Source organism: Molossus molossus, unplaced genomic scaffold (genome assembly GCF_014108415.1).
Source record: "Molossus molossus isolate mMolMol1 unplaced genomic scaffold, mMolMol1.p scaffold_m16_p_7, whole genome shotgun sequence".
NCBI lineage: Eukaryota > Metazoa > Chordata > Mammalia > Chiroptera > Molossidae > Molossus > Molossus molossus.
Genome location: NW_023425401.1, coordinates 2,302,477 through 2,328,304, shown reverse-complemented (window position 1 = coordinate 2,328,304; position 25,828 = coordinate 2,302,477). Strand labels below are relative to the sequence as shown.

At 56.7% G+C, this 25,828-nt stretch overlaps 1 protein-coding gene across 1 annotated transcript in view; it reads left to right on the top strand.

Annotated features, from left to right (window-relative positions):
• Positions 1-25,828, top strand: part of LOC118620478 (protein cordon-bleu-like) — a 98,719-nt gene that overhangs the window by 41,614 nt on the left and 31,277 nt on the right. The window contains exons 2-5 of the mRNA XM_036247576.1: positions 6,674-6,877; positions 12,294-12,504; positions 14,807-15,035; positions 20,077-20,171. Of these exons, the coding sequence (XP_036103469.1) occupies positions 6,674-6,877; positions 12,294-12,504; positions 14,807-15,035; positions 20,077-20,171 (739 nt within the window). The remainder of the gene's footprint in view (positions 1-6,673; positions 6,878-12,293; positions 12,505-14,806; positions 15,036-20,076; positions 20,172-25,828) is intronic.

Sequence of the window (25,828 nt, the reverse complement as noted above, 5' to 3'; positions counted from 1 at the left end):
AGCTCCACCCAGAGGACTCGCCTGGAGCGAGCGATCGCACCTGCTGATCTCAACGTCCGGGCGAGGGTAATAGCTGTGGGAGCCGGGCTCCTCCTGAACCTGAGCCCGATGTGTGCCCAGATACCCGCGTTCCCATGCGCCCGGCGAGTCTCGGGTGTGGGGAGTGTTACGGATAGCTTCTGTTATTATGTCTTTGAGAATCCTATCAGGAAAGCGAATCTTTGTATGTCGAATTGCTAAAAGCATCCCAGACCCGAGGTCGAAACTGTGAAATCCTGTTGTGAGTGTGATTCCGCCGTGGGCTCTGCAGGCCTTTCTGCAGATCGGAGCTCTCGTTGGCCGGCTTGGCGAGCAAGCTCCTTCTCCAGCCCCGTGGAGACAGGAGGCCGTTGTGTTCCTCTCTCGTGAGTCCCAAAGGTGACCCCGCTGGTTGCAGTGAAAGTGATCTCAGCCGCCCTCAGCCGCCCCCAGCCGCCCAGCACCCCCCGTGAGCCCGACCGCACCCCAGACTCTCGCGCACCTTGCTTAGTCCGCAGGTTAACCCCGCCAGGTGAACCCCGACATCGCTCTCTGTTCCGCCCCTGAGGACACTGAGGCTGCAAGTCGCCTGCAGGGGGCGCCCAGCTTGGCCATATCTTCACTTGTGTTGGCTACGTCTTTCCGACCGGACTGTGTGTCCGGGGCCGGGGGATGTCCCGCGGCTGTGACACTGTGTTGAAAGGGGGCGAGCCAGTGATCCCCGACTGCTGGAACCGTGTGCAGCTGCTTCAGGCAGGGTCCCCCGAGCCTGAGCAGGCCTCTCGGGGGAGTTCTCAGGGGTCTGGATGCTGTGGTGAACGTTTCTCTGGGCATCGATTTTGTCCTTCTGGGTGGAAGGGTCACCAGGAGACGTCGCTCGCTTCTCACTTATGAGAAGGATTCGGGTCCTGGAGGAGCCTGGCCCTGACGTGGGGAGGTGCTGCCCTCGGGGGTGGGCATTGCAGAGACTCTTGCCGGTCCCCGATCACTCCAACAGAAATCACGTTGATGCGACGGTCCTGGGCGCGCCCTGCTGCGGGGTGACCCACAGCCCCATCAGGTCCTCAGAGGACCCTGACCCTGAAGGCACTGAGGACCCCGAGGACCCAGCTCAGCCTCCTGCCTGATGTCAGCCCTGGGCACGTCCCTCTGTCCCCGTGCCTCCGCCTTTCTGTGTCGAGTGACTCCTGTGAGCTACAAGGACCTGACGCTGACTGGCGTTCTCCGGGCTCTGACTCCTTAGAAACACGGCTTGTTCGGACCCAGGTCACAGCACAGGGCTCCCGTCCGCGACTGAGCGTCAAAACCTCGCCGAGGACCCGTCCTGACCTGCCCCGCCATCACCTCTGCCACCCAAAGGTCCCTGTTTTCAGGACGTGACGAAGGAGAGGGGCGGGGTGCCCCATGGCTGGGGGTGCAGCTGCTCTCTGGTCCTTCCAGCTGCGTGACCCTGTCATCTCACCAGTCACCGGCGTCCTCGTGAGGACGGAACCGGCGAGAAGTGCCCGCGCGCCGGCTCCTAAGTGTTCGGAAACCAAGAGCTGAAAACCCACTTGTTGGGTTGGAGCCGGGGAGCCGATGGCGGGGGTGGGGCCTCCCTGGAAGCTGAGCCTGGCTCCCTCGGTGCTGCCCTGTCCTCTGGGGCCGGCCTGGGGGCCACACATTTCCCGTCTCTCAGGGGCTCACGTGGCAGCCGAACTCCAGTGGGGACGGCCTCCCGCGGCTCTGCAGCGGGCAGCTGCCAGCCATGGGCAGCTCTGTCCTCTGGTGATGGACAAGGCCGTCCTGGTCCCTGCCCTGGGGGTTGGAAGCCAGAGGTGTCGCTGGTCACTGGGCATCTGTCCCAGACTCTGTGAGTGCCAAGTGGGAGATGCCCTGACGGGAACCGGCTAGAGGCTGTTCTGGGGGAGGGCTTTCCGGGGGTGCAGCTGAGAGGCTGGAGGAGCGCCCCCAGCAGGGCAGCAGGTGTGAGGCCTGCAGGGCGGGGACCCTGGCACTCACGGCCCCAGGGAGGGCGGCTGGGCTGTCCAGGCAGGGGGGGCCTTGGGCACGGGAGAGGGGCTGTGTCTTAGACGAGCACGAAGCAAGGTGGTGCGTGTCTGAGGCAGGGGCTCGGTACCCACGCGAACGGCCCCAGGAACCCGTCAGGAGGAAGTGGGGGGGGGCAGTCTGTGGAATTACGGGGTTATCGGGGGGTCTGGTCTGATGAGTGTGAACGTCTTCTTGCTTCTAATTGGGTTCTGTCGAAACCAGTGCAGAACTTTCTGGACTCTGTGCCCAGTGGGAAGGCAGCAGAACCCCGACTCTTTGCAGAAGGGAAGGACACCCCGCCCCTGCCTGTGGCTTCACACTAAGAAGCCCCCCCCCCAAGCTGCCTTCTTAGGGTCTTACTTCCCCCATCTCCGCCAACTAGTCTGTCTCTCGGGACGATTCCCAGGGTCTCGTGTCTTAGATCTGCTTTCCCCGGGAATTTCTTGCCCCCGAAGGGTCGGCGGAGTCCACGCCACGTCAGCAGGAGGCCTGATCTCACAGACCCCAGAGTCCGCCTGGACTCCGCATCCCCACCTGGACTCCCCGTCCCCACCTGGACTCCCCGTCCCCAAGCACCAAATAGGTTCAGACTTTCATCAGACCTTTTTTTTTTTTTGGAAAAGCGTGGGTGGGTCCTGTGAAGGGGAAACTCCGCCCACAGACAAAATGCAAAAGGAAGCGGGGCGACTTCTTTGGTCCTGCAGACCCTGGGAAGGCCCCTTGCTGGGCATGACCCTGAGGTCAGACCGCAGGGGTGCTGTCTGCAGAGTCACCTGGGAAGGGTCTGGTGGCCGAGGAGCAGTGTCCATGCCCCTGGAGCCCCTGAGCAAGACTGTCCCGCAGGAGGGGCACAGACTCCAGGGGGAGCCCCTCACAGCAGGGCTGCCTGTCCACGGGGACCAGGCGAGTGCCCGCCCAGAGTCAGGGAGGAAGCGGTCAGAGGACCAGGGCAGCTCCTTCACCACCTTGCACCCCTTGCAAAGGAAACAGGGTCCCCGCGGGGGGGCCCTTGGGGGAGGGGGACCCCCTCCCGCCTGCAGTGCTCAGCGGAGCTGGCTTCCAGGCCAGGGGCAGTGGCCAGGGGGCAGGCGCGCTGCTTTCTCTGCTCTCTGAGCGCACGTTTGCCCGCTGCCTCCCGGGGAGCCAGCCTGCAAGGGGCATTCATCCCCAGGCGTGTCGTTCCGGAGCGCCGGCACAGCCTGCCGTGGCACTGGGACCGTAGGAGACGGCTGCAGGGACCAAAGAATGTGCCCTTTGGACGGGGCGGGGGAGGAGGATGGAGCGGCCGTCACTCGAGGAGCCAGGTTCTCGGCAGCTGGGGTTCGCGGCCTCTGAGCCCAGGGTGTCACGCGTGCCGCCGGCCTGGAGCCGGTGACTCAGGGAGAGGCCCCAGCAGCCTGCTGTGCCCCTGGCCGAGTCCTCAGAGCACACCCAGCCGGCAGCACGGCGCCCGACACGGGACCTGGCCAGCAGGGCCTGAAGTCCTCACAGTAAACACGTGATGTTTAAGTGCAATTCACTTGGCACTCTAAGGGTGACCTTTGAAATGCCAGAAATGTCTTCGGAGATATTTTTTTGTTTTATCAGTAGTTTCTACAGCACACCCAGCTTTTTAACCTGGAGGGAGCGGAGGGAGGGTGAGCTGCCTGCTCAGTGACTCATGCCCCGAGGAGCCCAGGACCTGCCCTGCCTCCTGCCCGGGCCGCGAGGGTCCTCTCCAAGCCGGGCACCACTGCACTGCCCGCTGGGGCGCCTGCCACAGGCTCCTCCGTCTCAGGTGCACCCAAGGGCACCTCACCTGCACACCTGGCAGACGCAGCCACCTGCGTGGCGACACCATGAAGGTGTTCAGGGCCTTATCGGACCTCATAATGTTTTTTGTTTTTGTTTTTGTTTTGTTTTTCTAAAAAGAGCCAGAAGCTCATTTTGTTGGTGTGAAATGTTCTCGCTTTCACACACGCACGGCACTGTGGCGGACACGGAATCTCCCGGGTGGGGTGCACCGCCCCAGGAGCAGGTCTGCAGGGCACCGCCTGGCGCTGGGCGCAGAGTCTGCCCGAGCAGATGGCGGCCTGGTGGGCACCAGTAGGGGTTCCCGGTGGAGGGCTCACCGTGGGCATGGCAGAGAGGAGGCGGGGCTGTGCGGACGTCCGCACTGAGGGCTGGACAGCGTGACAGTGGCCATGGGGAGGCGCTGGGAACGTCTCACAGGTGGGCTCTGGTGGCCGGGACTTGGTTTGTTGGCAGAAAGCTGGGAGCAGGGAAGCCCCCCAACCCTGGGCCCTGCGCGGCGTGGGCTGAGAGGAGAGACCGGTGCTTCCTCCGGCTCTTCCTTCGGAAGGCGCCCAGGCCCGCCGTGCTCTGCCCAGAAGTAAGCAGCCCTCCCGGGAAAACACTCACTTCCTAGAAACGGTCAAAAAACTCAGTGTTTCTGATGCGCACCCGGGAGGGAGGCTGGCGGCAAGCGGACCGCTCCGCGCTGGCCTCCAGCCGGGCCGCGTGGATGAAGGAAGGGCGCGGGGCCTGTTTGCCGTCTTGACTCGCTCGTGCGTGGGACGTGGCCTGTCCCCTTCCTCGCTCAGGTGTGGGGCCACGTGGCCGGGGTGGACGGCAGGCCGGCACCCCGAAACCTCGCGGGGGCGAGCCCAGCCTCCTTCTCTGTCCGACGGGCACGAGGCTGGTGCTTCGTCTTTAGTTCTGCAGGTGGGAAGGGAGACGCAGATAACGGAGAAGAATAAAACATGGGAAGTGTGCAAAGGATGACCTCGGTGTCCGGCTTTTAACAAGGAAGAGAGAATGGACGTCTGACCACTTCTCAGGGCAGAACTTGTGTCCGAAGTCCCTCCCCAGGGTCCTGTTCCCCAGCGGACCTGACCTGTGGCTTGGGGCCCTGTCTGATCCCATTTGCTTTCCTTTCCCCATTTTTAAATGATCTCGTTCATTTTGCAAGTGACGCGCACACAGGCACCGTTAGTCACCGGGACGTGCACAGAGGCGGAACGGAGAACGGACGTAATCATCGTTGCTGCTGCTTTGCCGCAGCCTCCTAGAGCAGCGGTTCTCAACCTGTGGGTCGCGACCCCTTTGGGGTGCAACGACCCTTTCCCAGGGGTCGCCTAAGACATAACAGTAGCAAAATTGCAGTTATGAAGTAGCAACGAAAATAATTTCATGGTTGGGGGTCACCACAACACGAGGAGCTGTATTAGAGGGTCGCGGCGTCAGGAAGGCGGAGAACCGCTGTTCTAGACGGTTCATGGTCTATGGCTGTCACGTGCACCTCTCGTGAAAACAGGATTTTTCTAAGATAATATTTGGAAGCTTGTTTTCTAACAGACCTGTAGTGAACATTACGTTGATTTGCGTCCTTTCGGTGTATTTACCCGGTGCCGGTAGGACGTTGTCTGGAGGCCCCAGGCTGCGTGAGCCTCAGTCACGCTCCCTCTGACGCTCCGCGTTCTCAGCCGCAAAAGTCCTGAGGCCGGAACGAGGGGGAACGAGGGGCACTCCCTGAGGCCGTTAGTGGCGTAGGTTCCGCTGCCCAGTAAGTGCTAGCGGTTATCGTACAACACCGTGGGCCTATGAAAAATAGGTTCTTATCTGTAAATAAGTGCACACGCATGTAGATGGAACGTGCACACATGTACACATATGCACACATGGATATGCCTACTTCTGCAGAGAATAAAAAATACTTACAGAGTAAGGTCAGGGCCTTCCCTGAGTAACCGGGAGGAGATGAGAATTTCTCAAACTGTTATCAGAGAGGGGGACTCGTGGTCAGGTGCTGAAATGTCCTACCAGGCGAAATGAGAATTCAGAGCATGGCCCGAAGCAGGTGCGGACAGCACAGGGTTGTGCATCAAGGCGCTGCGTCTCGCCTCACAAACAGCGCCTGTGTCCACGGCCACCCGTGTGGGCGGGGCTGGCCTGGTGGGCCTTCTGGCTAAGTTAGTTCGTCTCGATGTCGCCCGAATACATCTTCCATGGGATGGATCCACGGACCCTGAGCTGGGACCAGATTCAATTAGGAGCGTGGGGACCGTCTGCCGGTGGGGTGACAGGTCAAATGCCATCCACCGGTGACTCGGAGAGGGTGTCCCCCGCAGACTCTGCCGCATGCCCACACCTTGACCTGAAGAAACAGGGCGTGAACACGTTTGGGCTTTTTCTTTCCAGACGCTGCCTTTCAAAAACGCTCCGTCTGTTTTTGTTTCTCTTCGTGGCGCACTTGCTCTGAGCGTTTTTCGGCCAGGTCAGGCGCAGGCACTTCTTCCCCGCAAAGGCACCGTTGAAGCGTCGGCCAGCTTCCTCCCGCCATGGGCTCAGAGTTGTGTCGCTGCAGAATCTCTCAGTCTGTTTGACCTTTATCCAGCTCGGTCGTAATTTCGGCGTCGCTCGGTGTCACCTCACTGCTGCTGCTGTGACTGGGAACAGGGTCGTTAAAAAGTGCTCCTGGACCCGTCCCGTAGGCCGAGCAGCTCGGGAGGCGTTTCCGAGAGAGGGGACCGCTCCGGGGAGGGAATGAAGGGGACGGAGCCTCGGTCCCGCGGGGTGTTCACGGGCCGGGTCGTTGCTCCGCAGTGGGGACCATGCTTCATCCTGTCCCCGTGCTGTCCCTCAGGAGGAAGATGAAGTCTCGGGCTCCGCCTCCCCCCGGGATGCCTGCCACCCCAACCGTGCAGAGGGGACAGAGCCCTCACCGCGGAGCGTCCCCCGTCCGCCAGCAGAACCTGCTGTCCCTGAAGGAGAACCTGCGGGACCGGGCGGTGGACCTGACCGTAGTGCTGCCCAGCGGGCTGGAGAAGAGGAGCCTGGTCAGTGGGAGGTAAGGCCGGGCCCTGGGCGCAAACCTGCTGGGAGATGCGCCGCCAGCTCTCCTCCGTCCCCAGCAGGGGGCAGCACAGCACACTTCTGCAAGGGGCGGGCTCAGCCTGGGTGCAGGCCCCGCCCCCTCCCAGCAGGGGACCAGCCACCCTCTGGGCCTGCATCCTGGTCACTGACAGCCTGTGGCCAGGGGCAGCTTCCCGAATGACCCCTTTGCATGTCCACTCCGGCTAACCACAGAGGTGACATCCAACCGGCCACCCCTCTCCAAGTTCAAGTTCAGACTAAGAAAGAAAATCTGATCCATGGGTTTTATTTGTATTTATTTATTAAAAATTTTTTTCTTTATTGATTTTTTAGAGAGAGAGGAAGGGAGAGGGAGAGATAGAAACATCGATGAGAGAGAACATCAATGGGCCGCCTCCTGCACGCCGCCCACTGGGGATCGGGCCCACAGCCTGGGCATGTGCCCTGACCGGGAACCGAACCGGTGACCTCTTGGTGCAGGGTCGACGCTCAACCACTGAGCCACACTGGCCGGGCTGATCCACGGGATTTTGGTGTAAGGGATGTGCACTCTAGACATGTGGTTCCCGCCCCTCGTCTTAGATCCGATCTGCCTGGAACGCGTCTGGGTCAAGGTCACAGCCTCCTTCAGTCATAATTTAAGAGTTTTGTTACCAATGATATTTCTAATTTTGTATTTGATATTTATCAAAATATATCATAATTATGTTTTCTGACCAATTCTGTGTCGCTGCTGCTGTCGTTACTAATCACTTTATAATAAAAAACAAACAAACAAAAACTTTGACACAGTCACAGGAAACAAAAATTCAAATGTAAATGTTTATACAGCTTTCATTGTAGCGAGTATGCTAGAGTGATCGATGCTAAAAACGTTCAGACGTGAAAACATATCTGCAGACTTCCGAGGGGTGGCATTTCTAGGAACGCGAAGAGAACAACACGCTATGAAGTCCGAAGCCTCGAGGAGCAGTTTGGGGTGTTCTGACAGGGCAGTGGTGGCCGCCACCGCGTCTGGCTGCTTCCATCCCGTCGTCACTCAACACGGTGATGCCGCGGGCTCATTCCTGAGTGTCAGTTTGTGGCGTCTACCTGAAATTCACTGCGAAGATTTCTATTTGAGTTGAAAGGCTACGCTTTATAATGAACATTCTAGGAGACAAGTTTTTAAATCATTTCATGGGCCACGTGAGCAGGAACTCGAGGGCCATTACGCCGAGCCCTGATGTCTGCCTAGGACGACAGCCGTTGAGTTTGGGGCCCAGCATCTCCCAATTAGGTGTTCGACTCCTTCCCCAACAGTGCTGCAGGCAGGCACTGGGGGCTGCTCCTCAGAGCACCCCTGACACCACCGTCCCAGCGGAAGGGCTCGGGTGCAGAGACGAGGCTGCCTTGGAGCCCCGCGGGACGTGTCGTTGTAGGGGTTCTGTGTTCTTTGTGTCACAGAGTGGTCGCGTTCTCAGTGGGTTCCCCGGCTGCACTTGAACTTGAGGTGCACGCCGTAGTATTCCCGGGCTAACCTACTTCCACAGATGCAGCCAGTGTGTCAGCGAAGACCTTGTGTTTCCCTCACGATTCTTATATTTTGGGGCCAATTTCGAGTTACATTACAAAAACAACTTGATTGAAGTATGGTTAACAAACAACTGTAGCGACTTAAGCGATGCCGCTCAGTGAGGTAGCGGGTGACCCGCTCGCAGCAGACCGCAACCTCTGTCCATCTGGTTGCGTATTCTTCGGAGAAATGGCCTTGGGGCCATGTGTTCATCCTGTAACACAAGGACCAGCTCACAGGAGGAGACAGGTCACCTGCCCAAAAAGCATGCTTTGGAAAACGTTTTTGACTCCGAACACATGCTTTCAATTGTATCTTTATTCTTTCCGCTTACAAAGTAGCAGCTCCCACCGTGTTGCGTCACAGTGTAGCTATGACAGAGGTACAGGTAGAGACTGAGGAGTCAAATAACTTCCTGTTTGCTAAGTAGCAGGTTCTGACCCCTTTCCAAGGAAGGCTTCCCGGAGGACGGAGGGGGAGCAGCGGCCTGCGGGCTGCCGTAACGGGCCATCGGTGTAATAACTGTCGCTCAGTCCCAGCTCCGTGTTTTATATCTCGCACTCTAATAATACAGGTGTGGGCCGAAGCCCAGTCCTTGCTAAAATCGGTCTCCTGTGTCAATGAGCACGGGCCCCTCTCCTGTTGTAGGAGAGAACTTTCTCGCTGGATAGGAAAGTGCTTTATAATTTGCAGTCAGCCTCCTAACTGTGTTATTTCCCAACATGAAGATTCCCATAAAGAAACCACAGTAGTCCTGGGGTCCGAGCCTGCCCACCGCGGGGTCGGTGAAGCCGCGTGTGGACGGACCGAGTGTGGTCGCCTGCGGCTCTGAGGGGCCTGACCTTGCTCTCAGGTGAGCTCAGGGCTGCAGGGGCAGGAAGCCTGCTCTGCTCCAGAGCCTGAGTTAACCAGCCACGTTGGAAAGGGCGGCTTCCATGCAGGGAGTCCCCGGGAGAGGAAGGCTGTTCTAAAACAACAGGCCGTGCCCGGCCCGTGGGGCTCAGTGGGTGCGCGTTGGCCCTGCACCAGGTCACCGGTTCGATTCCCAGCCAGGGTATAGCCCAGGCTGTGGGCCAAATCCCCAGTGAGGGGCGTGCAGGAGGCGGCCAGTCGATGTTCTCTCTCATCGATGTTTTCATCTCTCTCTCTCTCCCTTCCTCTCTCTAAAATATCAATAAAGAAATTTTTTTTTTAAATAACAGACTAATAGGTCGGTTTGGCCCGACTCAGGTCTTCACTTGGAGAGCACCTGTCTTAAAGGCTTCATTTCCCTCAGAGTGGTGTGCGGTTCGCGCGTCATTGAGAGGAAGGTGCAGAGGTTCCCGTGCACCTGCCCCACACAGGGCCCCAGCGTCCGGTGCCCACAGCAGGACATGTCCCTGGTGGTGGCATCGGCGCTCTCGGCGTGCTGCGTCCTGGGGTTCACGCAGATTACAAAGACCTGCCTGTGACAGTGTGGCAGGCACTGTCCCCTCCCTCGGGTTTTCCCGAGTGTCCAGGGCCAGGAGCCCGTGCTGGCCACCTCGCGGGGCACCTTTCTCAGCGGCAGCCGCTCCCTTTGCCTCCCGGGGCCTGACTCACGCGTCCGGGGACTTCCTCCCCAGACGCTCCGCCTCACTGAGGCTTTGTTGGGGCGAAGTGCAGGAGAAGCTATAAAAAAGGGACGTCACGGATTCGCAGAACGCGGTCCTCACCTGCAGTCACCGCTGCTTCCTCTTGGAGCACCTGGCCTGGGGGCAGCTCACCTGGGCACCGGGCGTCGTCTTCACTGCCCTCACTACTAGTCCACGGAAGGTGGCCTTCCTGTCACCAGTCGTACAGAGGGGACGCCTCACTGGGTGGGATCGTGATAGACCAGGCAAGAGAAGAGCATCTATTCACGGAGCCAGCACGCACCTGGCTCCTGGCGCTAAGGTGCTCGGAGCAGGCTGTCCCCGCGCGCGGACGGGGTGGGACTCGCACAGTTCCAGCCCGAACCTGCAGCGCTGCCTCTGGCCAAGGACCCCCCGCCCTGCGGCTCCTCAGCCCTGTCTCTTCTTTGTCCTTCTCACCCTCTGCCCGTGTGCGCCACTGTGCGGCACCCTCTGGCACAGACGTCCTCTGGTTGGGCTGTTGTCCTGCTGGCTGCTGTCTCCCTGATGATACATGACGCCACCTGACGGGACCGGCTCCCAGTCTCACTGTGACTCGGTTACACCAGTTTGCCGTACCCAGGGCTCGGAGCCACCTGCTGGCCTTGGTCCTGCTCGAGAAACGAGGCCACGTTCAACCAGGGTGAGACTTGACAGTGCCCACGAACTGTGCTGGTCTGACATCACGTCCAGAAGCGGCCACCCGCACGGAGCACGTGACGCTGGCCCAGAGGGACCCCTTGACCCAGGGAAGACACACACACTGAATGCTGTTCCCCGGGAAGGTGCAGGGTGGGGTGCCTTTCAGAGTAGTCTCAGACCAGCGGCAGCCGCATGGCCTGGGAGCTCATTGGAGAGCAGATTCCCAGCCCAGACGGAGTGACTCAGAGACCACGGTGGGTGACAGGGGCCTGAGGTCACATGGTGCCTGGCAGGAAGCCCAGGGACTTGCTGACCTGAGGACCTTGGGGTGATTAATGTCAGCAGCTCAAGAATGGTCCCCAGCGGCCGGACCACAGGCAGGCTTTGGGAGTCAGATAGAAGCACCTCTGCTGGACAAGGACAGTGTACGCTGCAGCCCCTGCCGCATGGAAATCGGACTTGGCCTCTCTGGTCCCTGTCCACACAGCCCGCTCCGTCCCCTGGTCCCTGAGGGCCCCTGCACGGGGGGAGCGGAGCATGGCACCGGCTGCTCACCACCCTGTCTGGCTCTCCACCGACATTTCAAAAGGAACCACGTCAGAAAAAAAGACCAGTTTTCTTCTTTTTGAAACCACTGACTTAGGCAAAAACACGGTGAAGTCCATGCACATTAGGAAAGTGATATTTTTTAAATAAAGAAGTAGAAAAGCTCTACTCTATAAATTTAAAAATGGAGACCACACAATGTTGAAAAAGAAATTTCAACTGTACATTCCGAGCACTTAGAAGACGTGTGTGGGGAGAGAGAAGCCGGAAGAGAAGACGGTAAACGCATCCATTTATTTAGCGAACTCCTGCACCGCGCCTGACACTGTCCTGCAAAGTCACACTTTCCCCAGTGGGAAAGAAAGCTGTCATCCTCTCCAGGGTAAAGTCTTCAGTGTTTAAGATACACGAGTAATGGCCCTGCTGGTGTGGCTCAGTGGATGGAGCGTCTTCCAGTGGACTGAGAGGTCCTGGTTTGATTCCCCGTCAGGGCACATGCCCGGGTTGTGGGCTTGATCCCCAGTAGGGGGCGTGCGGGAGGCAGCCCATCAGTGTTTCTCTCTCTCTCCTCCTCTGTCTCTAAAAAAAATCAATAAAAACATATATATTTTTTTGAGGCACAGCACCCACTGATGGGGTAAGTGGGGACTTCCTGTAATGTGACTCGGGTCCGCTGACTTGACAAGACTCAAGTCAACAGGCCCACGGAGTTACTGCAAAGGGAACGGTTTTTGCAGCGACACGGTTCTGATCACCTGGTTGTTCTTTTGGTCCCTGTCACTTATCAGTGTTGAGAATGTGAAGCTATCACTGGACAGTCACCCTAAGGAATGAATGAGCCCCCGATGGCGCGCCTGTAGGTTTGCTCCTTCACCGCCGGCTCGCACCCTAAGGAATGAATGAGCCCCCGATGGCGCGCCTGTAGGTTTGCTCATTCACCGCCGGCTCGTTGGTTCTGTCCTAGGCTGAGGGATGGTGCAGACGCCTACTGACTCCGCTTTCTGTCCCTTTTCCAGCCACGCGATGATGGACCTGCTGGTCGAGCTCTGCCTTCAGAACCACCTGAACCCCTCCCACCACGCTCTTGAGATCTGGTCTTCAGAAACCCAGCAGCCTTTGAGTTTTAAGCCAAATACTTTAGTCGGGACCCTGAATGTGCGCACTGTGTTTTTGAAAGAAAAAGTTCCTGAAGAGAAGGTGAAGCCTGACCCGCCTAAGATGCCTGAGGTCAGTAAGACGGGGGGCCTTTGTTACCCCAGGACACACGCAGACACCTGTGGCCGAGGGTGCTGGGGGTGCTGAGGAGGGAGCCCCTGTTGTCTTAGTGACACCTGCAGATGGCTGTGGTGGAGGGTCTGCTTCCGTGCTGGGCAAAGTTAGGCACTGAACTGACTTTATCTTAGAAGACAGGAGTTCCCAGAACTTAATCGTGTTTGTGTTGTGACGTTGTTCCTTTGGACACTTTAGAAAAGGACCAGTCTAGGGCAGAGGTATGCACTCGGATTTCCAGCAGGGATGGGAATGGTCCAGGATGATGCACTTTGCAGGGTGATCGTCACTTGTCACATGTAGCTACTGAGCATGTGCAATGCAGCTAGTGTGGCCGAAACTCTGACCTTTTAATTCATTGAAATGTCAATAAGCAGAGCGGCTGCCCTATTGGACCAGTGCTAGCGGTTTAGTTCTGGAGGTCTTTCTGCCCCAGGATGCTGGTGGGATACAGATTTGAACATTTTCTTAGAGATCGGGGAGGGGGGGATTTTCCTTTGGAAAAGTTGACATTAGAAAGAGTTACTCATTGCAGTTGGAGAATATTTTATCATACACATAGATTTACTTCAGGCTTTTGATCATCAATTAAAATCAACACCAGCTGCTTATTATACTTTTTAATAAGACTTTGCCACGGTTTTTTTTTTTTTTTTTTAGCTCTGGTTATAAGTAGCGCCGCTCCGTTCGTTTAGAGTCTTGGACTATATACGAAGTTTTCCTGCTTTTAAAAATGGCAATTTAGCCCTGGCCGGTTTGGCTCAGCGGTTAGAGCGTTGGCCTGCGGTCCAGAGAGACCCGGGTTCGGCTCCCGCTAAGGGCACGTACCTCGGTTGCAGTTTGTCCCCGGCCCTGGTTGGTCGTGCGGGTGGCAGCCACTCGATGTGTCCCTTCACATCGATGTTTCCCTCTCTCTCTCTCTCTCCCTTCCACTCTATCTGTACAAAAATTGGAAAAATGTCCTCGGATGAGGATAAAAAAAATAAAAAAAAATTAAAAATGGCGATTCAGCCAATAGTCCGTCTCCTGTGATGTCCAGGTCTGGGTGGTGAATGAATTCTCGCCCGTGCCATCGACGTGTGTGTGAGAGGGTTTTCCCTCATTTTTCAAGCAAAAGCCATGTTCAAGGCAGAGAAACCTGACTGCACCCTGTGGCCCCTCCGACCTCCCCGGCCTGGGTGCAGACCGAGAGGGCAGGCGAGCTCGGGGTGATCCGACTTCCAGAGCCACAGGAGGGGCAGCGCGTCCCACCTGTCCGCCTAAACTCCATCGAACCCCAGCAGTCAGCCTGGACCGGGGCTGAGGCCTCAGCGCTTCCTCCGAATGGCGTCTGCTGTGTCCACGCCCCGGCACGAAGGGCCAGTGTGAAGCCAACTGCGTGACACCTGTGCATGCAGTCAGCTCCCATCAGCTGACTGTTTCTCTCTGGTTATTAGGTAGCTGCTGTAAAAAAAAAAAAAAAAAACTGAAACATTGTTCTATCCTAAAATATATATGTGTGTGGTGCATATATATAAATATGAGTGCACACAGATGTAATGGAACACTATATATCTATACAGATACTTATATACGTAGGTGGGTATCTTGGCTTCTTTTTTTTGTTTGTTATCCTCACCCGAGGACATTTTTCCATTTTTCGTTCAGATAGAGTAGGAGGGAGAGGGAGAGAGAGAGAGAAACATCGACGTGAAAGGGACACATCGAGTGGCTGCCACCCACACGACCCAACCAGGGCTGGGGACAAACTGCAACCGAGGTACGTGCCCTTAGCAGGAACCGAACCCGGGTCTCTCTGGACCTCAGGCCAATGCTCTAACCGCTGAGCCAAACCGATCAGGGCAGTTATCTTGGCTTCTTAAACAGAAGTTGGATCCTGGTTCTGCGAGGTTTTAGTTTTTCACAGTGAATGCTTCATAGTGCTCCCAAACTGCTTTCCTGTAGCAAGTGTGCAGAGGTGCCTGTGTTCAGACACGGTCAGCCTCCTGGGAGGGGCCTCCCTGCACCGGGTGTCGCACGAGACCCTCCCCCATGTCCGTTTCTCTGCGTGGTTAGCAATTTGCTCATTAGTAAGAGATTCCAAGACACACTTATTAGTCCGGGCATTACTGTTCCCTATTTCCCGTGACCCCCCGGATCTGTGGAAGGAAGACTCAGTCCACTCAACACCCCGCCGCGCTGTATCCTAGCGTCACGGCGGAGGCGGGGCCCCGTGGGAAGATGGGCTCACAGAGTTCTCCTGTCCTGCGTGTTCCTCCAGAAATCCGTGCGCTTGGTCGTGAACTACCTGCGGACACAGAAGGCCGTGGTGCGCGTGAGCCCCGAGGTCCCCCTCCAGAACATCCTCCCCGTCATCTGCGCGAAGTGTGACGTGAGCCCGGAGCACGTGGTGCTCCTCAGGGACAACGTGGGGGGCGAGGAGCTGGAGCTGTCCAAGTCCCTGAACGAGCTGGGGATCAAGGAGCTGTACGCCTGGGACAACAAGCGAGGTGAGTCCCCGCCCACGCTCAGCGCCACGCCCGGCAGCACCGGGGACGGACGCGTGAATTTTCGACTTCTGTCCTAACCAGAGCTGAAGTGGGCAGAGTGCACACCGCCACACCGCCCTTGCTTCCGTTCCCTGGTTGTCATCTGCCTCTTGGTCCCCAGCCCTGAGCACGGCCTCACCCTCTCCTGCGAGCGGCTCCGAGCTCGGGCAGACAGGCAAAGGTGAAGGCGATGGGTCCCTCCTTCTAAAGGAGCCACGGGAACCCACGCGCGAACCATGTTCTCGTGGCTTCCTTTCCAGTGGCCTTAACGGCTCCTGCAACATGGCTCACAGTCGAAGCCAGTGACAAAAATACATTGACGTGCGTCCTGAAACTGCCCGAGTTAACTTTCCCCCCAGACAAATCACGACGCTTGGTCACCGTGGAAGCTGGACACATCTTGTCCTCGTGTGCATTTGCTGCATGGCCTGGTCACAGTCTGGGCACTGGGGAGCCTGGCAGCTGGAGAGGCCAGTGTTGGGTCAAAGACTGAGCCGTCTCTCTGATCGAACCGAAGGCTGCCTTTAAACAGTGGTCCGAACACCTCGCCCGAATTTAATATTCTTTGACCTTGGACTTCATAGGAATGTCCTTCATTTATTCCACAGAGACTGAACAGATTGGGCTTTTAAAACATATGCATATTCAAGTTTTTCTGCAGCTGTTTTTGAAAGCCTTGCAGTACAAAATTGATTTTTAATTACAAAATTTAGTGTGAAACCAGTGCCTACAGTGGAGCCGCCCCTCCCCCCTCCACAAACCTCCCCCTGGAGATTCCTGGACCTGGTGGCCAACATCCCTTTAGACTGTGCCCTGTGCCATGCGGGCTGTGACATATTTGGTTACCATCCCTGCCAGAGGCCCACCCCCCACACACAGTCAAGTATTTAGGCGGAGAGAATACTTCTGGAGGCTGCCCACGCGGCGCCCTGTCCGCCCCTCCCCGGGTCCATCCCCTCCCCTGCCAGCAGCTGCCCAGCTGGTGGGGCCCAGGCAGGAGTCGTGTTGCTAGGCAGAGGCCCTCCTCCTCGGGGACCCGGGGACCCGGGCCCTGGCCCTCGCAACAGCAGAGGTCGTTGCTGCCACCTGCCCCTCCTGTGGCTGGTAGCAGCCCGGCAGCTGTGGCCCGAGGAGCTCAGGCCCGGGACGCAGGCGCCTTTGCCCGTGGCCACCACCTCCACAGGGCAGCCCGCGGCTGCTGGGCGGCCAAGGCCTTGGGGGGTGCTGCTGCTGGTCTCGGCTCGCCCTCACTCTCTCCTTGCCTGCCTTTTCCAGTTCTCCTGACCAAAACTCAGTCGGAGCCTGCGCTGAGCCGTCGAGGTACAGTGCCCGAGCTGCTTGCCCCAGGCTGCCCTGTGCATGCTCGGGCCAGGGTGATGCACGCAGTGCCTGTGGGCCCGTCCTGGGTGCCAGGGTGGCTCCCTGCCTCCGGGGGAGGCTTGCTGGCTACAGCGAGGTGTGGCTTGGCTTCTGGCTCCCTGGTGGCTGAGAGGACGCCCTGTGGGAGGGTTTGTGTGGTTCTAGTTGGTAAGAAACAAGGGAAGCTGTTCTAAGACATGGGCCTTTGGGAAGAATTCCAGGGCAGAGCACAGCCGCCCCTGTGGAAGAGACATGTTTCCGTCTTACCTGTGCTTACCTGTGCTTACCTGTGCGTACTAGTGCTCATCTGTGCGTACTAGCGCTTACCTGTGCATACCTGTGCTTACCTGTGCGTACCCGTGCTTACCTGTGCTTACCTGTGCTTATCTGTGCGTACTAGTGCTTACCTGTGTGTACCCGTGCTTACCTGTGCGTACTAGTGCTTACCTGTGCTTACCTGTGCTTACCTGTGCGTACTAGTGCTTACCTGTGCGTACTAGTGCTTACCTGTGCTTACCTGTGCTTATCTGTGCGTACTAGTGCTTACCTGTGCGTACTAGTGCTTACCTGTGCTTACCTGTGCGTACTAGTGCTTACCTGTGCTTACCTGTGCTTACCTGTGCTTACCTGTGCTTACCTGTGCGTACTAGTGCTTACCTGTGCTTATCTGTGCTTACCTGTGCGTACCCGTGCTTACCTGTGCATACCTGTGCTTACCTGTGTGTACTAGTGCTTACCTGTGCATACCTGTGCTTACCTGTGCATACCCGTGCTTACCTGTGCATACCTGTGCTTACCTGTGTGTACTAGTGCTTACCTGTGCATACCCGTGCTTACCTGTGCTTACCTGTGCATACCCGTGCTTACCTGTGCATACTAGTGCTTACCTGTGCTTACCCGTGCTTACCTGTGCATACCTGTGCTTACCTGTGTGTACTAGTGCTTACCTGTGCATACTAGTGCTTACCTGTGCTTACTTGTGCGTACTAGTGCTTATCTGTGCGTACCCGTGCTTACCTGTGCATATCTGTGTGTACCTGTGCTTACCTGTGCATACCTATATTTACCTGGGCTTATCTGTGCATACCTATACTTATCCATGCATACCCGTGCTTACCTGTGCTTAACTGTACTTACCTATATTTACCTGTGCTTACCTCTGCTTACCTGTTCTTGCTTGAACTTACCTGTCCTTGGGAGCCATCCTGTCGGCTGCGGAATTTAGGGCAGCATGGCTTGTGACATTTAACCTTTGCTGTCATAGACAAGTATGAAATGATTAGTCCAGATTTTGTATTTATTCTGCCACAAAATTCTTATAAATGATATCTATATACACACACATACATATACATTTACATATACACGCACACATAACATAGACATATACACATGTGAATATATTGGGATTTTAAGGAACCATTTGGACTATATACATACACACACACACAAGAAGTTCACTAAAATCCCAATGAGTTTTTCTATTTTACAAAAATCCCTGCTCACGTTTGTTAAAGTGTTTGACACCAGAAGAACAAAATATTGCAAGAACCCTTGGCGTCGGTCTTGCGGCAGCGCGGGCTGTGGTGTCTGACCGCAGTGCCGTCCTGTGGGGTGGTGACCGGCCTCTGTCGCTGTTCAGGGAGGGAAACTGGAGCTCAGTCTGTGGAATGTTCCAAGCCCTCTGCCATGTTCATGGGTGGTGCCCGAGCCTGTGCCAGGGACATGCTCTCTCTGCGTTCACCTGCCGGGCCCTGGGGTATCATGCATCTCCCCTGTGTCCATGCCACACACCTGTCCATCTAGATGCAGCCCAGGTGTAAACGCCACCCCGCACTTACCGTGGGTACAGACAGGTGTAGTCGGCACAGCGGCGCAGCTCGACGTCATAGCCCTGTGCCCAAAGCGGGCTGGACGCGGCGAGCTGTGCGGTTTGCATGCACGCGTGGATGCGCCTCGTGGCTGAAGCCGCCGCCTGCTGGTGTGGACGTGCGAGGTGAGGCCGCTGACCGGCTCGCTGCAGCCGCCGGCACCCACCACGGGTGCTCGTGACGGAAGCCGAGCCTGGGCCCCATGCAAGATGACCTCGCGAATGCGCGTGCTTGGATTCTGTTTGTGTTTTAAGTGATATTGAGAGAGAGAGAGAAACATCAATCTGCTGTGCCACTAATCTATGCATTCATTCGTTGACTCTTGGATGTGCCCTGACCAGAGATCGAACCCACAACCATGGCATTTCAGTATGACACTAACCAGGGCCTGGGTTTGTCGTGCTGGTGGACAGTGCCTGTTACCAGCACGCTGAGCTCGAGTCTGACCTCCGGGGGCACGTCGCAGTCCTGGGCAGCACCAGAGACTGTAAATCCCTGCCCAGACGTTTCCCCCAGTGGCCAGCGGTCCGCACGTGGCCGGTGGCGGTGATGGGGAAGCCGTGTGTGGTCCTACAGGGACATGGACTGTCTTCCTCCTGCCGTACCCATGGGCCTCAGGAGAGAAAAACCGATGGCGTTGCTGACACCGGCCTGCAGGGGCCTGTGGACGGTCAGCAAACCGGCGAGACAGTGCACAGCCTGGAGCGCAGGCGGGACTGGGTCCCCCAGCTGACGAAGAGACCGAGGCTGAGCTGCGTGCCTGAGCGAGCCCACGCCCCTGGTTCTCAAATGTCCCCACACCGGGAGCATCCCCGAGGGGACGGGCTTGTTGGATGCAGGGCGCTGGGCCCGCCGCAGAGCTTCTGCTTCAGGGTTCAGGGCTGGGCCCCAGCTCCCGTGACGCTGAGGCTGCCGGTCCCGCTTCATCCTCAGAACCAGGGTCCTGGGCCGCACCCAGAGCCGCATGTCCTGTGTGGAGCACAGATGCCTGGTCCGGCCCAGTCGCGTCCTGGTGACTCCGGCACAGGCAGATGGGTCGTAGCAGTGCAGTGACTATGGAGGGGCCAGGCGGGCACGGGAAGTGTCGGGGGGCCACTCTATAACGATTTCCTCACCACTCTTCTGCACCCCGGAAACTGGTATGGAGTAACGCTGACTGTCAACTGCAATTGGAAAAATAAAAATAATAATAATGAACAACCCTCCCCCCAATAATCAAATAATCAGTGATTTAAAAAATAATAAAATCCTGATGAAGAAGAGAGAAGATTGGCCCAGTGTGGCTTGGTGGGCTGAGCGTTGTCCCGTGGACTGAGAGGTCCCGGTTCGGTTCCGGGCCAGGGCACGTGCCTGGGTTGTGGGTTCGGTCCCCAGTCGGGGGCGTGCAGGAGGCAGCAGATCGATGTTCTCGCTCATTGACGTTTCTCTCTCTCTCTCCCTTCCTCTCTTTCGAAACAATCAATAAAATATATTGAAAAGAAAAAAGGGGACCCTAGAGAATGTCATTGAAAAAGGAACATTCTGGGTGAGGCAGAGGGAAGAGACTTTGGGGTCGCGTGCCCCCAGAGAACAGCGCGCTGTACCCGCGAAGGAGTGTGAGCCCCATGATTTCACGACCAGGACTGGAGGCTCTGTGGGGAGTGGTTGATGGTTTTACTCTCTCACAAGAACTACAAGAACGTTTAAGAGGAGAGAATTTATTTGTTGAGATTTTTAACGTGATGTGTCTAATCTCTGATGCTGAAAATAACTTAGTACTTTCTTCCCCCCAGAAACCTTCAGAAAGTCCTCCCTGGGCATCGATGAAGCCGAGAAAGAAAAGAAAAAGTTCCTCGGGTTTTTCAAAGTCAACAAAAGAAGCCACAAGGTAACGGCTCGGACGCGCGTGGGGTCCTGCATCTTGTAAACGGGCTCCCGGGGCGTCTGTGCTCCTGCTGCCTTGGAAGGTTCTGAACATGTTGGGAGGCGCAGGGATCCCCTCGGGTGAAGGGGGTTTCCCAGTGTGCACCGCAGTGCTGACTCCGCCTTCCCCGCGCGCACCCCCGGGCAGTGCCGGGCCCGGGTTCACTCTCCGGGGCGGGGGCCCTGGCGTGTCCGCCGGTGCGTGCAGTGCCCGGGCTGGCGCTCAGGAAGCTGCGGGCTGGAGGACTGGGTGCCGTGCAGCACTGCTGGGCGCAGACAAAACCACCCGGGGCCCCCACACGCACCCAAGTGTCAGGAACTGCCCCCAACGCCACCAGAAAGCCTAGAAGTGCGCTGTTCGAGCAGCGTAAGAGCCAAGGCGCTGGGACAGACGGCCGACTCGGCTGATACTGGCAGGAAAGGGGGCGATCGGGTCAGTCTTTGCTGCTGGGGTTGCTTCTTCGCCCCTGGCTCTCTCCACTTGCATTGCTCCGGGCCGTCTCACTGAACCTTCATGGACGCCTGGTGAGACGTTGGTCACCCCGCCTCGAGGTGACAGAGCGGGCTGGGGCGCGAGGGAGCACCCGCCGGAGCCCGGCCGCCTCTGTCCGGAGCCCCCACCCCTCGCCCACACTGCACGCGTCTAAACAAGCCGCCCTCGTTTCCCTCGCTCGTAAGGAGAGGGTTGAGAGTAAACACCCTCGTAAATGATTTCTCAGCTCCCCCGTGCCTCCCAGTCCACAGACCTGTGGGGAGCAGAGCAGGAGGGGCATCGAGGCCTTTGAAGCTGAAGTGACCTTTCATGTAGCCCCCGCAGGAGAAAATAGAAGCGCGTGTGCGTTTGTGCGTGCGTGTGTGCGTGTGTGTGCTGTGCGTGCGTGTGCGTGCGCGTGATCTCTCAGTACAGGATATATTTAAGGGATGCCATTTTGGCTGAAGGAGATGACAGCAAATATCCCTTCCTGTTTTGAAACTTTGGTGCTTTGATGTTTTCACATGACAGTTTGTGTCACTCCGGCACTATCCGCCCTTGGCACCCAGTAGTCCTGAGAGGTACTTAAGAATCACCCCTGACTATCGGATCCGCGGGCCGTGAGCGTCCCACCTGGGAGGTGAGGAGGGCCTGGACCTGGATTTTCCAGCTGCACCAGGTGACTCCGCGGCTCGTGGCCAGGACATCACCCCGAAGAGCCTTCTCTGGACAGTGATGTGCAGAGTTGTCACGGTGCACCTTTGTCAGTGAGGACGTGGGACCCTTGTTGGTTCTGTCTCTCGCCCCCCGTCCGTGCTCAGCGCAGGGCAGACTGAGCGTACACCGTGCGGATCGCGTCATCAGCCCGGGCACACTGCTGTCTATCGCTGCTGTTTTCTGAGCTACAGGGACGCTGTTGGGGAAGGAGGGACGGTCGACGCCGGGGCTGTGGGTTTCGACAGTGCGGGATCAGACCAGGGAGCAGGTAGGGACCAGCCTTCAGGTCCCTGAGCTGAGGTCGTGGCTGTGGGTCACACCTACGCAGTGTGGCCGCCTGGCGGTGTGCCGCGCCGGCGCTGGGCCTGGACGCTGGCTGAGGGTGGCCCTGTTGTCTGCGCCCCGTCACCCGGAGATGACATGAGCTGTGCTCCTGTTGCAGGTGGAGCAGCGCCGGCTGTCGGGGGTGGACAGCGACGAGGACACCTCCAAGTCTGTGCTGGGCAAGGGCTCGAACGTGAGTATGGGCACCAGCGGGTACTCCTTGCTCAGCACAATGCTTTGCATGACCTTCCAGAAAGTGGGATCGTGGATGACTTTAGTTGTATTGGGGTTCGGGGTGGGGTTGTTGTTTTTTCCTCCTGAGTCCGGGTAGAAGCATAAGGCTGCATTCAGCTCCCTCTGCCTGCTCCGTTTGGAGACAGGGAATATTTTAGTTTCTCCTTCTCTGTGGCAATCAGCACGGCCAGGAGGACCCTTTGTTAGATGAACTGAAGTTGCACTCTCTGGAGTTACTTCCGTTCACCAGTAGAGTAGCTGATGGTCGTGGAGACACACTGGCCTGTGCCCGAGGCCTGGATCTACCCGTTCCTGAACTCCACAGCTGCACTCCGAGAGAATTCTATCAAACTGCCCGAGCCCTCACACTTCCACGTTGCCAAATGAAAGGGTTCTTCGCAATTTTTAATACCTAAAAGAAAATAATTCACAGCATCTTATAAACATGGACCTTTCAAATGAATCTGATAAAAGTGTGATGCTCCTGACCACGCCCTCACAATAGCAAAGACCGCTCTTCTCTCTCAGTGAGAAACTGCACTGTTGTTCTTTTCCCTGGCTGTACATGTTCCTGCCAGCCCCACGTAAAGCTTCATTCTATGCAATATATTTTCATGCCTGGAACTCTTCTATCAAAACTCGAAATGAACTATGACATGAAATTTAAATGTCTTAGTTAGATATTTAATTTCCTGTGATCATAACACTTTAGGAAAATACTGTTCTAGGTGGAGTTCTTATCACAATCACAAATGAAAAAGAGTATAAAAATATTACAGCTGTCGCTAGATCATTGTTAACCGTGAAAAGTAAATTTCTCTTGAAAGGCATCTTTTAATAAGATGAAATATCATTTTTTCATTTATTCTGCGTGTCCATGAATGAACACGTTTTGCGGATAAAACTGGAAAAGCTTTCGCATGAGTTCTGTGCCCCTTTTCATTTTGGGGGTGCAAGCCCCAGGAAGCATCTTAATAATGAAGTGTAGAAGCCGGAAAGGCCCTTGAAGCCCCAAATAAATCACTTCGTGCTCCCCCAAAAAGCCTGTGGTGATCTCCAGTATCAAACTGGACTTTGCGCGATCTGTTACCTGCTCCCGATCAGGTCCTTTTCGAGTCCATCAGGAGCAGGGTTCGGACTCCGTCTGACGGGAGGGGTTGCTGGTCACCCCCAGCTGCTGGCTTTGGGGAGACATGAGAACAGGCATGCCTCATCGAGGCTCATCCAACAACACGCATGCTCGTGACGGGCTCATCGGCACTTCCTAGACCTAGTATATCCTCTGTAAGATTCAAGGACATTGAAATACTGTCATTTTTCATTCACTTTCACCGACACAATGTTTCCTAATAAAATGGTTATTATTATGGGTTTTTTTTTGGTATGTGCCCCTAGCGGGAACCAAACCCAGGAGTCTCTGGTCTGCAGGCTGATGCTCCAACCGCTGAGCCAAACCGGCCAGGGCTAAAATGTTTATTTTTAAATGTTATCTCAAATTTTAAATTCGTTTTCTGAAGGTGTTCAGTGTGTAGCTTTAGCCCTTGTGGTGTATGGGCAGTGTCTGCTCTGCACCCAGGCCGGCAGCTCCTGTCCTTGGCCACCTTGTGGTCATTCCCGTCAGAACCCAGAAGGGCCGGAGTTAAATCACGCGGGGGCTGAGAAACCTCTTCCCCGGTTGTATGATCTTCAGCAAAGCGTTACCTGCAGCAGCCACACCAGCTCTGCCTTCCTTTGCTGTAAAACAGACCTAAGTGACCCGAGAAAGCTTTGAGAAGTCTGCCGCCCGATACCCTGACAGACATCTCTCATCCGGCTCAGTTTCGGCCACAGACTGTCGGGAAACATCTCCTGCGAGTTCCCGCACCCTGCGAGCCGCATCTGTGTTTGACTGGGAATCTGTGTTGTGACTTCGATCTGCTGGGCCGCTCACACTCCTGGCTCGTCGCCGTGGCCCAGGCATGACGAACTTTTCCGCTGCAGGGAAGGTCCGCAGAAATTCTGCAGCGCACATTAGTAACTTGCGAGAGTTATTTTATTTACTGATGCGACGTGACACATTCACGACCTTGGTGGATAGAGGGGTGGACAGACAGGTAGCTGAAACCCAGCAGAGTCTTCCCGGGACTGGCCGGCGTGTGCCCACCTGGCCGAGCACCGCACAGCTGTGAACGGGCGGAGGCAGAGAGTAACAGACTGACGCGGAGTCCCCTTTAGGACATGCTTTCTTCTCATTTTGTTAAAAAATGAAGGGTTGCTTTCACTGAAAACCAGAGTCGGTACCTGAAGCCGCACTGTGGCAGATTAATTGTCGGCCTGGGAACGGAGGGGACTGGGTTTGAACCCCAGGGCGGGACAGCACTAAGGTAGCAGGGATGACGGTGACCACAGCTGCCGTCGCGTGCCCTCCGCCCGTGTCTGGCTGCAGAGGGGCCTCTGCCTGCACTTCCCTCACCGGCACAGGGGGTGGAGCACTGCCCACCCTGTGGGGTCCCCGGATTCGCAGCTACCGAGCTCGCCAGACCCCGGAGGGAGCCCCCTGAAAGGAGGCGGCCCGCTGACCAGGGCCGTGTTGAAAGTGTGCAGACATTATCCACTGTACGTGCGTCATCACGTCGGTCCCTGCAGAGTCTGCAGGGAATCGGTCTGCACTGGGAAGGCGGGTCCCAAGGCAGATGGTCAGCGACCAGACCCCCCCTGGAAAGGTTGGTTAGTGTCAGGTGAACCGGAGTTTAGTCCAAGGTACAAAGCGTCCTTGAGTCACAGTAGATGGGATCACCTCCCAAGTAATTTCAAGTCATTTTCCTGGAACTTTTTCTTTTTCAGGAAACTCTCCTCTCTGTACCCAGGTACAGTGTACACTTTCTGCCACTCGTCCAGGCCCTGAGATACGGGGGGGGGGGGGGTTGTGGCCAGTCACCCCCGGATGTGACGGGTGGGGTGGTAGCGGGTGTCTCCGGTCCGTCCCCTCAGGCACGCAGCAGGTGCCCGAGTCCATCTGTAAGTCAGCGCGCAGAACGCCACAAGCAGCCCTGGCCGGGGGGCTCGGTTGGTTGGAACGTCACCTGTGCACCAGGAAAGTGGCGGGTTCGACTCCCGGTCAGGGAACGTACCCAGGGGGCGGGTCTGATCCCAGATCGGGGTGCGCAGGGAAGGCAACCAACCGATCACATCCATGTTTCTCTCTCTCTCTCTCCTTTCTCTCTAAAAATCAATAGAAACATACTCTCGGGTGAGGATTCAAAAAAATAAATCAGTGAGATAAAAAATAAACACCACACCCTCAGAAGCACCACGTGGCCTGGCCAGGTGGGAGTCGCCGAGGGCTGATGACCTGTTGATGCCCAGCTGGTCGAGAGGGACTGCAGGAAGTCGCCGGCCCTCTGTGGGCCCCTTGCCTTCGTTTTAAAAAAAAGCCAAATGTTGTAAATCTGAGCCACCTCAAGTGTGTCTGGGTGAGCCTCTCCAGACGCCAGGGCTGCACTTGTCCCGGTAAAGGTAACAAGTCTTTGGATGACTGATTTAAAAAAACCATGGCCTCAGATTTTTTTAAAAATTGGAATTTATCTGGGGACGTTTTCCCCCTGGCCCTGTGAAGACGGCCGCAGAGAGGTTCTTTCATCACAGTCTTTGCATCTCGCGGCAGGAAGGAGGTGCCCACAGTTCTGGACTGATGTCCTTCAGGTCACTGAGACAGGTCTGAGCCAGGCTGACCTGTGCCCAGGAGTCCAGACATGTATGGGGATGTCCACCCGTGAACGGACGCCTTTGGGGAAAGTTATTGAAACTGAAGCTGTAAAGAAAAGGTCGTCATTTTAGCTGCCCCAGCCCCGTGCTTGTGTGAGGCCCTGTACTCCTGTCCAGCTCTCGGGCTAAGA